Here is a 12,890-nt window from a genome sequence, read left to right as displayed (position 1 = left end):
AAAGGGCCCTTCCCAGCAAATTTGGAACTGTTATAATTTTGGTTGGGGCCTCACATTCCTTACTCTTTGTTGGGCTCCCTTCACAATATTCTTTTGGGTTAATAATTAACTCTCATATGGGCTTACTTGAAATATGTATTGAAAACCGGCGTGGGATATCCCTACTCTAACCGCTTACGCTACTCTCCAAACAAACCTTAAATGAGAATCCGAGGGAAGCAACGGATCAATTTGGCGGGAATACACGTGTCCAGCATATAGTGGTTCCAGCTAAGATTTCCTGCCAGAAAAACCCTTTTATACACTCCTCTCGTTGCAGCCTCCGCCGTTTAACACCCTCAATCCGCCCCAATTCTTCCCCCATTTCCTCTCCTCAGCCATTACTTTTTGCTCTGTCATCTCCCGCTTCCTTTGTATTTTCTCCGTAATATTTCAGACATGAGCTCCTCAGACCCTCTCAAATCCACCCCTCTGAAATCCAAAAAATCTCTCAACCTATCCTCCGAATCACCCATTTCCAAAACCCCAGAAAAGCACGCCTTCCAGCTTCCCAACCGTGCTTGTAACCGTGGCGTCGCCCTTTCCATCAAGGAGATCCAGCCGGTGACCCAGACCTGGCTCAAACCTGCGACCGACCAGATCAAATCTCCCCCAAAACAGATCTTATCTGTGGCCATTGAATCTCCTCCACCCAAAGCCTCCGGTGACCGTCCTGATAAACTCCCTGAAAAGTAAGTTCCACCTCTTCTAACCCTAATTCTTTTCAAAAAAAATTATTCTTATTGATTGAATGTTTGTGATACAGGTACGAGATATTGTGTAATTTTTTCTACAGCTTAGATTCTGCAATCAGGCTGCTAAAACTGAAAGGGTCAATGCCAACTTTTACTAATATCAGCCCCAAAATAGAGTGTTTAACTGATAGGTAACTTCACTTACTCTTGTCAATTAGTGCCGGTTAATGGTTTTTTTTCATTTATTTTGTGCGATTTGTTTAATATGCTCATTTATTTTTTGGGTTTGATGTTGATTTATAGGAGGTTTTCTTACGGTCATTTGGCCCAGTTGAAGTATATTTTACCAGAGGCGATTGAGATAAAGAGAATGCTAATCTTTGATGAGAGGACTAGTTGTATGAAACCCGATCTCCACGTTAGCATCATTGTCGATGCGATTGACTGTGAGGATGAGTCAAAATCTGACACTAAGAATCTGAACTTGAGAAGAGTTTTTCGAGCTCGGCTCGCAGATTATCTCAAGGCTTATCCTGAGGTATTCTTTTCTGTTTATTAATCATTGGTTTTGCATTTCTTGCTATAAATTTTTTTGTTTTTATGCATGTTTAACCAATTGGCTCTCTTGAAACATTTGGAAATTGGAACATTAGATTTGGTTGTGTTCTAACTTTTAAGCTTGAGGTTTGCTATCTACAAAATCAAGTTTTGAAACTTTATTGTTCCCTATGTGAAAGCTTTATTCACGCTTGAAGATCGAAGCTCGTAAATTTTAAAGGCTCTAATGGCTCGTTCCATGCAGTAGTATATACCTAGTTAGAAAGCTAGTTAAAACACACATGGGCTGTTCCTAGTTAGAAAGCTTACATTTGGAAGGAACCAAAAACTTGTCAAGTTCTAGCATTCCGGTTCTTAAACATACCTAATGTTCTTCTAACTATACAACACCAAATTATTAACAACAAGAAAGAAGAAAAACTATAAAACACTAGTGATTATGAAGCTGTTCATTGAGAAGTTCGGGAACCTGGTTTCATTTGTAGTGGTGACCATGTAATAAGATTGGTGCTTAAACCATACAGATATTATTGTCGGATGAAAGCTTCACTGGTACATGAGGAATGAAAGCCCTTAATTGATGAATTCTAATGGCTGGTTCTAGCAATAACCGCCTGGTCAAAATACAGCTTGAGTTATAGCAAACATATACCGGCCCTTGTTAAAAAGTTTAGTTTTTGAGTCTTAGGAACCCAAAATTGTTACTTGTGTTCTGGTAGTTAAATTTACCTAATGTTCTTCTAGCCTTAAAAGATTAGTAATTGTGAAGCCATTTGTTAATAAAGTTCAGCACTCAATTTCATTTGTAGCAGTGACCACCTAAGAAGAATGAAACTTTGAATCATACACTGAGCCCCAATGAAAGCTTTACTTGTGCTTGAGGAATGAAAGCCCCTAATCAATAAAGTCTACTAGCTGGTTCTATGCAGCAATAATCACATGTTCACAATAGGCTTAACTTAAAGCAAACAGACACTGCCCCTTGTTAGAAAGCATATGTTTTGAGTTTTGGGAATGGAAAAAACATTGCTAAATATTGTGTTGACTTTGGTTATTGTTCTTTTAGGGTGATGAAGTTCCAGCAGAAGATCTCCCAGAGCTGTTCAATCGTTCAAAGCAGAATATTCAATTGAACATGATTAAAGGAGGTTTTCCATGGTCATCTGATCAGTCATCAACTGATACACTGAGAGAGCAGCAATCCTTGACAGCGCAAGGTGAAGTTATTCAAGAGGAAGCACGATCACAACCATTCAATCGCTCAAATTCCTATTCAAAACTGGCTGTGAAGACATTAGCTGCTGCATTTAATGACCAGCAACCTGAGCTAGCATCTCATGTATCTCGATCATTTAGAAAGCGCTTTTCCCAGAAAGCCACAAGCAAAGCTCCGGAGGCTGTCCAGAAATGTTCAAAGGTTTCCCTTCAGTCTTTGATTTTTCAAGTTCCAGAGCTATGTGCTGACAAGTCTGCCTTTAGTGACAAAACTACCTCTTCTCCGATTAAATCCCCAACTAAATCTTTATCTAGGCCAACTACTATCAAGCCGAGTCCCAAATCTTGCCTCCCTGCAACCCCAGTCAAAGAGATAAATCCCTTGAAAACTGAAGATGAGTCCCCTACAAAAGCTGGCAGTATTCAGTCCACTCCTGCTAAACTAGCTTCAACTCCTGCTAGGCTGATGACTGCCACACCTAATATAAAGCCACAGAAGAGATGTTACATTAGCCCAGATGATGTTTCTTCCAGTTCATCAAACAAGTTAGTCAGGCGGCCACTGCGTACCAGGTCCTTGAAATTTGACAATCCTGTGAAGGAAGAGAAGGTTGTTGATGAAGTGCATGAGATGGCAGGCAAACCAGTTGATAGTGATGAAGATGATATTCTTTCAATGCTGCCTGAGAGCCCTCTGCATTCAGTAAGCACACTACGAATTTTCTATGATGTCATCCTTATTGGAGGATGAATTCCATCTGCATACTGTTCTATTACCAAGTAATTAGTCACCTACTATTGACTTACGCACACAAATATCATTTGGCTCTTCTATAGTTTCTATCAGATATGGAATTAGGGGCAGTAAATCAATCTGTAGATTAGCCATCCACTATTCTTATCCTATCACAAGGGGAATGAAGGTTCTTAAACAAATGCACTTTTGCATAGTAGTTAATGAGCTGGCAACTAGTGATATCCAACAGTTTTCCTCCTTGGCATCATTTAGTATAACATCTTGTTGGAAGTGAACATTGAATAGTGCATGGAACATTGATTGCACAAGTACAATGCATAAGTAACCATTTCTTATCTTTGCAGATAATGGGGAAAGAAAGAAAAGCAACGGATGAGCAAGATCCGGCAATCTCACAAGCAAAGAGGCAACGACACCTGATTGCCCGCCTACCTAAGCTCTTTAACATGATTCACTATCTATTCCAGTCCATAAATAGATCAATTATTACCGAAGAGGAGCTTATTTATAAAATAATTGCTGACCATTGTGATATTGCCAATAGAGGTAAGCCTTTATGCTAAACAGTTAGGATCTAATGATAGTTGTTTGGTTTATGAAGACATTAGCTGAACTATGTATTGCTCTGCTTTCACAGTAGAAGTTGAAGAGCAGCTAAAACTGTTGCTAGAGCTAGCTCCGGAATGGATATCTGAAAAGATGGCCTTTACTGGGGATTTACTTCTTTGGTGAGTCTAATTAACAGTTCATACTTGACATTGGCACTTGTTTTGTATTTTCTAAGACAATTAGCACATAAAATGTTTATTAGACAACATACATTAGTATTTTGTTTAAGAAAATGCTTTTAATTGATTGACTTTGCTATCGAATCCTTTTTCAGCATTAATAAGGTGTCAAGCCCTGAGTCAATTCGAATGCGGCTTCAAGAAGCGAAATGAGTGGAGAATCAGCTCAGTTTCGTTAATTTATAAAAGAAATCATATTTACAGATGGAGTTCAAGTTTCTGTCTACGTTCAGCTTTTGTAAAGGTAAGATGAAAGCTACTATTGAGTATGATCCACCATTTCAATACTAGTGCTTTCCTTGACTATCTCATGCTTTTGAGTTGTGTTTAAAGTTATCCAAAAAAGAGAGAACTATATGCCAATATGCGACTTCACACTTCACAGTCGGCAAATTATTTGAGATGCTTTTAATAAGCTCCATATCAACAATTAGAGACAAAAATGAGGGGTACTTGTGGCTGTGGAGGCTGTTTAAAACAAATCAAGTTCTTTTCCTGAATAAATTTGGACACATCTCTTAGCCGATCTTACACTGCATGAACCTCTTCGATGCGTTTCTCCTGATGCTAAACACTCCTGTTACCTTTAGCTTATTACAATGGAAGAAAATTGCTATTGGGTCTTGATGTAAGCCTGATCTCTTTCTTTTTCCTACGATAGCTAGCATAAGCCAATGATAACAATGACTCCAAGTAGTATGCTGAATGGTAAAACAAAAATTACAGAGCATCAAAGGAATATAGTGCTTTGGGGAAGTATGAAATGAACTATGGCTTCACTTGCCCACATATGGTTTTTCACTTAAACTAATTCATATTTTCACTTAATGAAATATGATAAAAGTTACATTCTTCATGAATGTAATATAACCTACGAAAAATGTGAGTTTGTGATTCATCCCATAATGATCAAATCCTGGCATTGTAATAATGTAACATTGTTGAATTTTTTATGTTTTTGAACCAAACAAGACAATCTCATATGAAAACAAAAATTTCAGACGATAACGTAAGATTCTCCAAACCAAACACCACCTAAAGTGTGGCTTACATCTTGCAAAAGTCACCTTGAATGCCCATGTCATATTGTGTGCACAGAGAAATCCCTTTGCTTCTTTCTGTTTGCTCATAGATGGAACAGAAAACACATATATACAAATCCACACAACCTGGTTATGGGGTTTTTGCAGATAAATACGCATATGCTTCCATGAATGTTGAGCATCATGTACTTTATAAAAATTCTGATGTAGAAAATTTTTCATTATAAGTTCGAAGGTGTAGAGTCTGTTTGCAAAGAATAAGTATATTCGACAACTTCTACAACAGGCATAAAAATAAATAAATAAATAACAACCACCATTAAGATCCTCCCCATCGGTACTGTACTAGATGCTGGAGAAAACAAATCAGAATCATCAGAGAAAGTGACCACTTAGATTTTTCTTTTATATATATATATATATATATAAGAAGTCATAGCGTGTTGATGTTGGAATTTGAACTCCAAATGTATTTGATACTATATTTTAAAAGTGATTACATGAGCTCAACTTGGATTCAAACTCTTCTTAGATTTGACGCTTAAATTCCGTTGAAATTATCTAATCAAGGGATACATAGCATCTTAGCATCTGTCATAGTTGTGAGAACTAATATGTTATCATGTTAGTTATGAGCAATAATATGTTATCATGTTGAGTGAATTTTGTAGTGTTAGAATAATACTGAAAAGGAAAGTAAAGGAATTGAATAAGGATAGATTGGTTTTACAAAGATTGCTACCCTCAATCTCACAAAACCGCAAGTCTTATTACACTTGATGACAATTGACAGTTATTTTGCTTTGGCATTCTGATCTTCTGTCAAAAGCTTTTTGATGTCTCTTTCACGGTTCCTCCTTCACTGTTGAACCTGCCTTCTTCTTATCTATTTCCTTTATCTCATCAGAATGTGAAGAAGTTTGCTCTTGGCTCTGATCTTTTTCTTTGCCCCACAACAGCAAATATAAGCCAATGATAACAGTGACTCCACCCAGTATGCTGATCATAGTAAAGTCAAATAAAATTAACCAGGATGTGATCCATTTGAACTTTGAAATGACATTTGAATTTTACTTCTTACCTTCCTGTATATAGTTTTTCACCAAAGATAAAGTATGCTAGAACTGCCACCATAACTGTTTGAAGAGGATTAAACATGGACACAAACACTGGCCCTTTCTCCTTCAAGCACCAAATTTGAAGGAAGATGACGAACCCAGAGCAAACAATTCCCTAGCATATTATTTTCATCCAACTAGGGTTAGACATGATTTTCAGCAGAGAGATACCAATTTATTTAAACTGTTCTAATGGTTCTGAAATTACTTACAGTGTATGTAATGGCCCAGAAATCAATACTGAACATGGTAATAGACCATGCTGCCGGTTTGTGCTGTAAGATCACTGCAAATACAGCCGATTGTCCCCCCCCAAGGCAGTCCATCCATGCTGTTAGTGACAGTTGTGCCGGATATTTCTTCAGAGTAACTGCCTATAAGGTTCACATGCTTTTATAATATTGCCTAAAAAATTTCAGAGATATAACTATAACAATCATTTTTAGTCTTGAGGGAGGAAAACCGATTAAAAATTAGTAAATCTATTACCTGTATAATATACCATGAAGAAAATGCTATGCAGCTAGCGATTGTAAGGATTGACCCTTTCACCCAGTTCTCATGAATAGAAAGTCTTTTCATATGAATTGGAGCATCCCACAAGTTTTGCAGTGCTGGTCCTTTGTACAAAGTGATGACAGTGACCCCTGCCAAGGATATTAAGGTTCCAAGGATTTTGGCTATCCCACGAGGACTCTTTACATCAACAACCTCCATCCTGCACCAAGAACATGAAGAATATTGTTCGTCAAATCTCCCTTTTAACTGTTTGTAATCTTTGCAGAACACTTGTGTATTCCTAGTCTCCACCTGAACAAGATGGCAATTACAAAAGTTAAAGATGAAACGGTGTTGTACACTGCTGCAACGAATGTTGGAGAAGTGCATCTCAGACTTGCGAAGAACATGTTAAAAGCTAAACAAACCCTGTTTTTTCATCAAGGGGAAAAATAGGAAGAAAAATTGTGAGTGCTTTTCATTTTATGAACAAAATCTTTGAGTCTTATTGGAATTATATAGAAGTGAAAGAGTAGCCATTGTCCACCCTAAGAAGGAAACCACAAATAACTCCAAAAACAGTGCTAATGTTAGCTTTGGCCTTGATTGTCTGCAAAAAAAGTAAAATCATTTAGGCAGTGAACCTTTCCATGCTAATTAAAAAGAACTAAGCTAAGAGTTCCTGGTTTCATGCTGTGTGACTGTGTTATTGTACTTAAAGGGTACAACTAGGTAAAAGCTGATAAGTGTTTGTATACCCTACCTTTCAAGAAAATAGGCAAAAGGAAACATCACCAAGAAAGCTATGCCGAATCTATAAGTGACATAGACATATGTATTTAGCCCTTGATTGAATGCAGCTTCTGTAATGAAATACACAATTGCAGTTAAAATTTGCACTAGAATCATGCTTAGATGGGGCTTATATCTTGCAAATGTGGCCTTCAATGTGCGTGCCATGTCTCTTGCTTGTGTATCGCTAACCTTTCTGCCTCTCTGTTTACTTATAGATGGAGCATGAAACGCATCTATACTATTGTTGAAATGATATCAGGTTCTTTTACTGTAGCTATAGGTATGCTTTGATGTAAGCATCGTATTCTCCATGAAAATTCTGGTTCAGAATGTCATAAGCAGATCTAGAAAATTATGGTGCTTCTTATGACACTTTGTCCTGTAGAATACTAGAATCTTTATGATCAGTATTGTCAAACCTTTTTCATTCTACTTTTCAGGGTGTGAAATCTGGTTTGCAAGGTATATTTAAAAATTTTTGGAACTCGCAAAATATTTTAGCCGCCATAATGTACATTTTCTTTCCCATTATCGTTACATTATTATAGTGAAAAATTTATGATAAAGATCAGTCTGACCTGTCCTTGTATTTCATACCTGAATTCTATTTATAGCAAACAAAGTAAAAACTGTTACATCCTGATTATACTTAAGTCTCAAGTTACAAATCCATATTGTGTTTCAACCCTGAAAATGAACCTGTCCGTGTCTAACATCACCTACTTCAACCAAAATTTATTATGAAATTGTGAAAAAAAATAAAATCTTAAGATTGTTGTTGCTAGTGGCTAGGAATTGTTGATATAAACATATGAAATATAAGGAAAGGCTTCGAGGTGTGTATCCATGCAACTTTCCTTAAGGTTTTACTGACCTTCATAATAGCGTTCAAAAGAGTTTTCAGAGAATACAATGAAACCCATTAAATGATTATGTTTTGCACTGACAAAATTAATCCACTAAATATTCACCAGCATAAGAACATAATTATTTGATTTGACTATAGAAAACACATATGTAATAATGCAGTTATAAATATTCTGTACAAACGCATATGCTTCTGCTTTTAAGCATCAAGTTCTCCATGAGATGCTGATGCAGGAAGCCACTAGATTTTGGGAAGGGCTGTGGCCAAATTGGAAATTATATTTGTTAACAGTTAACACAATAGAGATTTGCAAACATTTTCTTTGCTCTGTAAAAGCAGCTTTCTTAATATTTCCAAACCTTTTCAATTACAGTTTTCAGGTGTGTCTGCAAGGAATAAATATTTAACAACTTTTGCAACGGACAACAAATTTTAGCCAACATCATTTTCTTCCGATTCACATACAGTAAAAAGGAAGACCAATTACAATCATGAGAGAATGTGAATTCTCCTTGAATTTGATAACCTAAATTTTATTATACCAAACAAAGTGAAAATGGCTAGACCGGGAATAGTATCCACTAAAGACACAGAGCATATTAGCATCTGCCATAGTTATAGGCATGAATGTCGTCCTGCAAAGTGAACTTTGTAATGTTTTGAATAATACAAAAAGTAGCATTTCCAACAGGAAGTGCTTTGGTGGGTTTAGATTACCTATCATCATCAGATTTTGAAAGAAAAAGAAATGAGCAATTTTGCAAGTTGGAGCACCACTTAAGTAAGCACCACTTAAAGTATTGGTAACTTAAGTTTAATGTTTTTTTTTTTTTTAATTTAGTTGAAAGAGGCTTTTGAGTTTTGTCTTGTACATCCCTTTCTGGATTGGTTTAAGAAGGTTTATTGTTAGTGGTTGAAGCAACTAAGTATGACATCGCTATTGCAACTTTTGCAACATATTCTGTCATCTTATCAGTTTAGGTAGTATGATGGATCTATGTATGGTGATTCATACTGTTAGGCAAATAACTTTTGTAGTAGTTAAACAAACTTTTGTATTTTTGAAGCCTATATATTAATGAAATGAAGCTCATGATTTGATAAAGCCAATTTACTGCAATTACCATATTAGTTTTTTCATTTTTTTTCCTTGTTTTTTCTCTGCTCTAGATCCTTCAATTGGTGTCAGAGCTTCTTTAAGGTCTTAGAAGACCTGTGAGCTCCTGAAATTGAGTGAAAAGCCATCAAACACTTGCCAGCCAGCTTTTGTCAACTTTAAATGGCCTCAAGCAACTGTTCCTTACCTCCACCTCTTATTTTTTCTATTGAGAACTATGAGTTATGGGCTGTCAAAATAAAGTTCTATTTGAGTGCTTTTGATTTGTCCAAAGTGGTGAAAAATGAGAAGGAACCACCACAACTTCCTGCAAATCCAACAATAACTCAAATAAAAAATTATAGTGAAGAAAAAGTAAGGAGGTACAAGGTTAAAAGTTGTATTGAGTCTTCAGTTTCTAATGACATATTCATAAGAATCATGACTTGTAAAATTACAAAACAAGCTTGGGATATACTCAAGAAAGAATTTCAAGGTAGTGACAAGACAAGACAAATGCAAAGGTTGAATCTTAAAAGAGAGTTTAAAGTCTTAAAGATGAAAGAGTCTAAAAATTTAAAGGAGTACAATAACTAACTCATGAAGATAGTAAACAAGATTAGATTACTTGGTAAAGAGCTGTCAGATAAAAGAATTATGGAGAAGATTCTTGTCAACTTATCAGAGAGGTTTGAGTAAAAAATTTTATCCTTTGAAGACTCGAAAGACTTGACCAAGATAACTCCAGCAGAGTTGTTCAATGCTTTGCAAGCTCAAGAGCAAAGAAGGGCTATAAGACAAGAAGATTTAACAGAATGTGCTTTTACAGCCAAGGAGAAAGGCAAGATGCAAATAGAAAGCAAAGGCAAAAAATAAGAAGATCGAAGAAACAAGGGTTTTGGAAACAATGGAAAGAAAAGACAATTTTCACCTTGCTCTCACTACAAAAAAACCATTTACTTGGAGAAATATTACCTGTACAGACTTGACATATAATGTAAGTACTATAAGCAGCTTGGTCACATGAAGAAGGTATGCAAAAATCAAAAACAATAGTAGCTAGATCAACAAAACAGAGTTGCTGACAACCAATAACAGCTACAAGAGCAAGTTTTTGTTTCAACTTGCTATGCAACCAGAAGCTCCTCAAGTGCATGGTTCATTGACAGTGGATGCACACATCATATGGCATCTAATATCAACATGTTCAAAGAACTAGACAAGACTTGTACCTCTAAAGTCAGAATAAGTAATGGTGATTTCATAAAAGTCAAAGAAAAAGAAGTAGTGGCTGTTGAGACACCAACAAGTACTAAACTCATTTCAGATGTGCTATTTGTACCTAAAATAGATCAAAACCTATTAAATATAGGATAATTACTAGAAAAAAACTACTCTTTAGTTTTCAAAAACAAGGCATGCATAATTCATTATCCCACTGGCCATGAACTTTTTACTATTAATATGAAAGGAAAATGTTTCTCCTTGAATTGGCATGAAGCAAACTCTTCTGCATATGCTAGTTCACATGATGAATCTTCTTTATGTGATGGGACATTTCAACTATAATGCATTGAATTTCATGTATAAAAATGATCTTATATTAAACATGCCTACTGTTGAAGTCAGTATTGGAATGTGCCAAGTCTGTCAGATACAAAAATAATATAAGTTGCCATTTGCAATTAACAAAGCATGAAAGGTAACTGAAAAACTACAACTTGTTCATACTGATATTTGTGGTCTTATGAGAATCTTATTCTTGAATGACAGTAGATATTTCATTGTTTTTATAGATAATTTTACTAGAATATGTTAGATTTACTTCATGAAACAAATGTCTGAAGTTGCAAATGTATTTTGAAAGTTCAAAGCTTGGATTAAAAATCAAAGTGGCTACAAAATGAAGATCATCAGGTCAAATAATAGTACTGAATATACATCTGACATATTTAATGAGTTTTGTGATAATACAGGAATTGAACACCAATTCACAACAACTTACACTCCACAACAAAATGGAGTTAGTGAAAGGAAAAATAGAACAGTCATGGAGATGGCAAGATGTATACTGTTTGAGAAGAATTTTTTCAAAAAGTTTTGGGCAGAGGTGATTAATACTTCTGTCTACTAGCTCAATAGGCTACCTACAAAAGCTTTGAAGGAAAAAACTTTGTTTGAAGCCTGGCATGGAAGCAAACCATCAGTGCAACGTCTTAGAGTTTTTGGCAGCATTTGTTATATGTTTGTTCCTGATATCAAAAGGGACAAACTTGATCAGAAAGTAAAAATCTATATTTTTTTGGGCTATAACAACATCACCAAAGGCTATAGGACTTACAATCCACTTACAGGCAAGGTGATTGTAAGTAGGAATATGAGATTTAATGAGCAAGCTGCCTAGAATTGAAAAAAGTCAAAGAAAAAATAAGTCAAGAAAACTGCTACAGACATAATAAGCTTCCAAGATCAAAAGGATTATATGTTTGAAAATGAAATCATTGATCATGAACCAGTGAAAAGAATCAAACCATTCACAGATATTTATCAAAGATCAAATGTTGCCATTCTTGAACGTGTAAGCTTTAAAGAAGCTGTCAAATTTTTAGAGTGGAAGAATGCCATGAAAAAAGAGATTCTTATGATTGAGAAAAATCAAACTTGGATGCTTATTGACAGACCAAGCAACAAAAACATCATTGGCATTAAATGGATTTTCAAAACGAAGTTGAATGCTAATGGTTCCATTAACAAACTTAAAGCTAAATTGGTAGCTAAAGGCTACCCCCAACAGCTTGGTATTGATTTTTCAAAGACATTTGCTCCAGTTGCAAGGTTGGACACCATAAGGCTACTATTAGCTTTAGCAACTCAAAAAAATTGGAAAATATACCAACTTAATATCAAATCTGCCTTCCTGAATAATTATCTTAAAGAGAATATTTAAATTGAACAACCTAATGGTTTTATTGGCAAGAAAGATGAGAGCAAAGTCTATCTACTTAAGAAGGCTTTGCATGGATTAAAACAAGCTCCAAAAGCTTGAAATTCCAGAATTAATGATCATTTGCTGAAGTTAGGATTCAAGAAAAGTCTTAGTGAAGCAATGTTGTACACTAAAGTTTTTAATAGTAATGATTTATTGATTATTTCTTTATATGTTGATGATCTTTTGGTGACAGGTAGCAAATCAGCTCTTGCAGAGCATTTTAAACATCAAATGTAGGAAGTTTTTAAGATGATAGATATGGAAAAAATATCTTATGTTCTTGGAATGGAGATTCATCAAGACCAATAAGGAATCTTCATTTGTCAAAGAAAATATGCAAATGAAATCCTAAATAAGTTTGGGATGAAAAATTGCAAACCAATCAACACCATTTTGGCTCAAAATGAGAAACTCATTAAGGAAGATGAAGC

General features: G+C 35.4%; 3 protein-coding genes across 6 annotated transcripts in view; 2 read left to right on the top strand and 1 right to left on the bottom strand.

Annotated features, from left to right (window-relative positions):
- The first annotated feature begins 218 nt into the window (after positions 1-218).
- Positions 219-7,216, top strand: LOC111284027 (CDT1-like protein a, chloroplastic). Of its 3 annotated transcripts, XR_002689473.2 has the most exons (8): positions 226-731; positions 806-925; positions 1,038-1,272; positions 2,359-3,210; positions 3,609-3,810; positions 3,902-3,992; positions 4,148-4,296; positions 6,998-7,216. XR_002689473.2 is itself a non-coding variant. In XM_022872770.2 (7 exons), the coding sequence occupies exons 1-7, from the start codon at positions 439-441 to the stop codon at positions 4,203-4,205; spliced, it is 1,848 nt and encodes a 615-aa protein (XP_022728505.2). In that variant the 5' UTR covers positions 219-438; the 3' UTR covers positions 4,206-4,589. The 3 variants fall into 3 exon arrangements, 2 of the variants coding, with proteins under 2 accessions (XP_022728505.2, XP_022728504.2); XM_022872770.2 differs by lacking the exon at positions 6,998-7,216 and having other exon boundaries at positions 219-731; positions 3,905-3,992; positions 4,148-4,589; XM_022872769.2 differs by lacking the exon at positions 6,998-7,216 and having other exon boundaries at positions 227-731; positions 4,148-4,589.
- LOC111283986 (uncharacterized) overlaps positions 4,177-12,890 on the top strand; it is a 49,027-nt gene continuing 40,313 nt past the window's right edge. Inside the window, exon 1 of the mRNA XM_089758669.1 lies at positions 4,177-4,296. Within this exon, the coding sequence (XP_089614795.1) occupies positions 4,257-4,296 (40 nt within the window). The 5' untranslated portion in view covers positions 4,177-4,256. The remainder of the gene's footprint in view (positions 4,297-12,890) is intronic.
- On the bottom strand, positions 5,781-7,934 carry LOC111284028 (WAT1-related protein At4g08290-like). 2 transcript variants are annotated; one of them, XM_089758670.1, is made up of 7 exons: positions 7,475-7,934; positions 7,259-7,321; positions 7,072-7,140; positions 6,703-6,931; positions 6,426-6,587; positions 6,177-6,328; positions 5,781-6,094 (listed from the first exon to the last, which is right to left on the bottom strand). In XM_089758670.1, the coding sequence occupies exons 1-7, from the start codon at positions 7,669-7,671 to the stop codon at positions 5,941-5,943; spliced, it is 1,026 nt and encodes a 341-aa protein (XP_089614796.1). In that variant the 5' UTR covers positions 7,672-7,934; the 3' UTR covers positions 5,781-5,940. The 2 variants fall into 2 exon arrangements, with proteins under 2 accessions (XP_089614796.1, XP_022728506.2); XM_022872771.2 differs by having other exon boundaries at positions 7,024-7,140; positions 7,475-7,933.

This window comes from Durio zibethinus, chromosome 3 (genome assembly GCF_047325235.1).
Source record: "Durio zibethinus cultivar Kanyao isolate XHJ-2024 chromosome 3, ASM4732523v1, whole genome shotgun sequence".
In the NCBI taxonomy this organism is placed as follows: domain Eukaryota; kingdom Viridiplantae; phylum Streptophyta; class Magnoliopsida; order Malvales; family Malvaceae; genus Durio; species Durio zibethinus.
This window is presented reverse-complemented; position numbering and strand designations above follow the sequence as displayed.

Coding starts and splice junctions, on each gene's coding strand:
- LOC111284028 (XM_022872771.2), bottom strand. CDS start 7,671: ATGGCACGCACATTGAAGGCCACATTTGCAAGATATAAGCCCCATCTA. Junction 6,932..7,023: donor GTAATTGCCATCTTGTTCAG/GTGGAGACTAGG, acceptor TTCTTGGTGCAG/GATGGAGGTTGTTGATGTAA. Junction 6,095..6,176: donor GAAAAACTATATACAGGAAG/GTAAGAAGTAAA, acceptor TACTATGATCAG/CATACTGGGTGGAGTCACTG.
- LOC111284027 (XM_022872769.2), top strand. CDS start 439: ATGAGCTCCTCAGACCCTCTCAAATCCACCCCTCTGAAATCCAAAAAA. Junction 926..1,037: donor ATAGAGTGTTTAACTGATAG/GTAACTTCACTT, acceptor GTTGATTTATAG/GAGGTTTTCTTACGGTCATT. Junction 3,211..3,608: donor CTGAGAGCCCTCTGCATTCA/GTAAGCACACTA, acceptor TTATCTTTGCAG/ATAATGGGGAAAGAAAGAAA.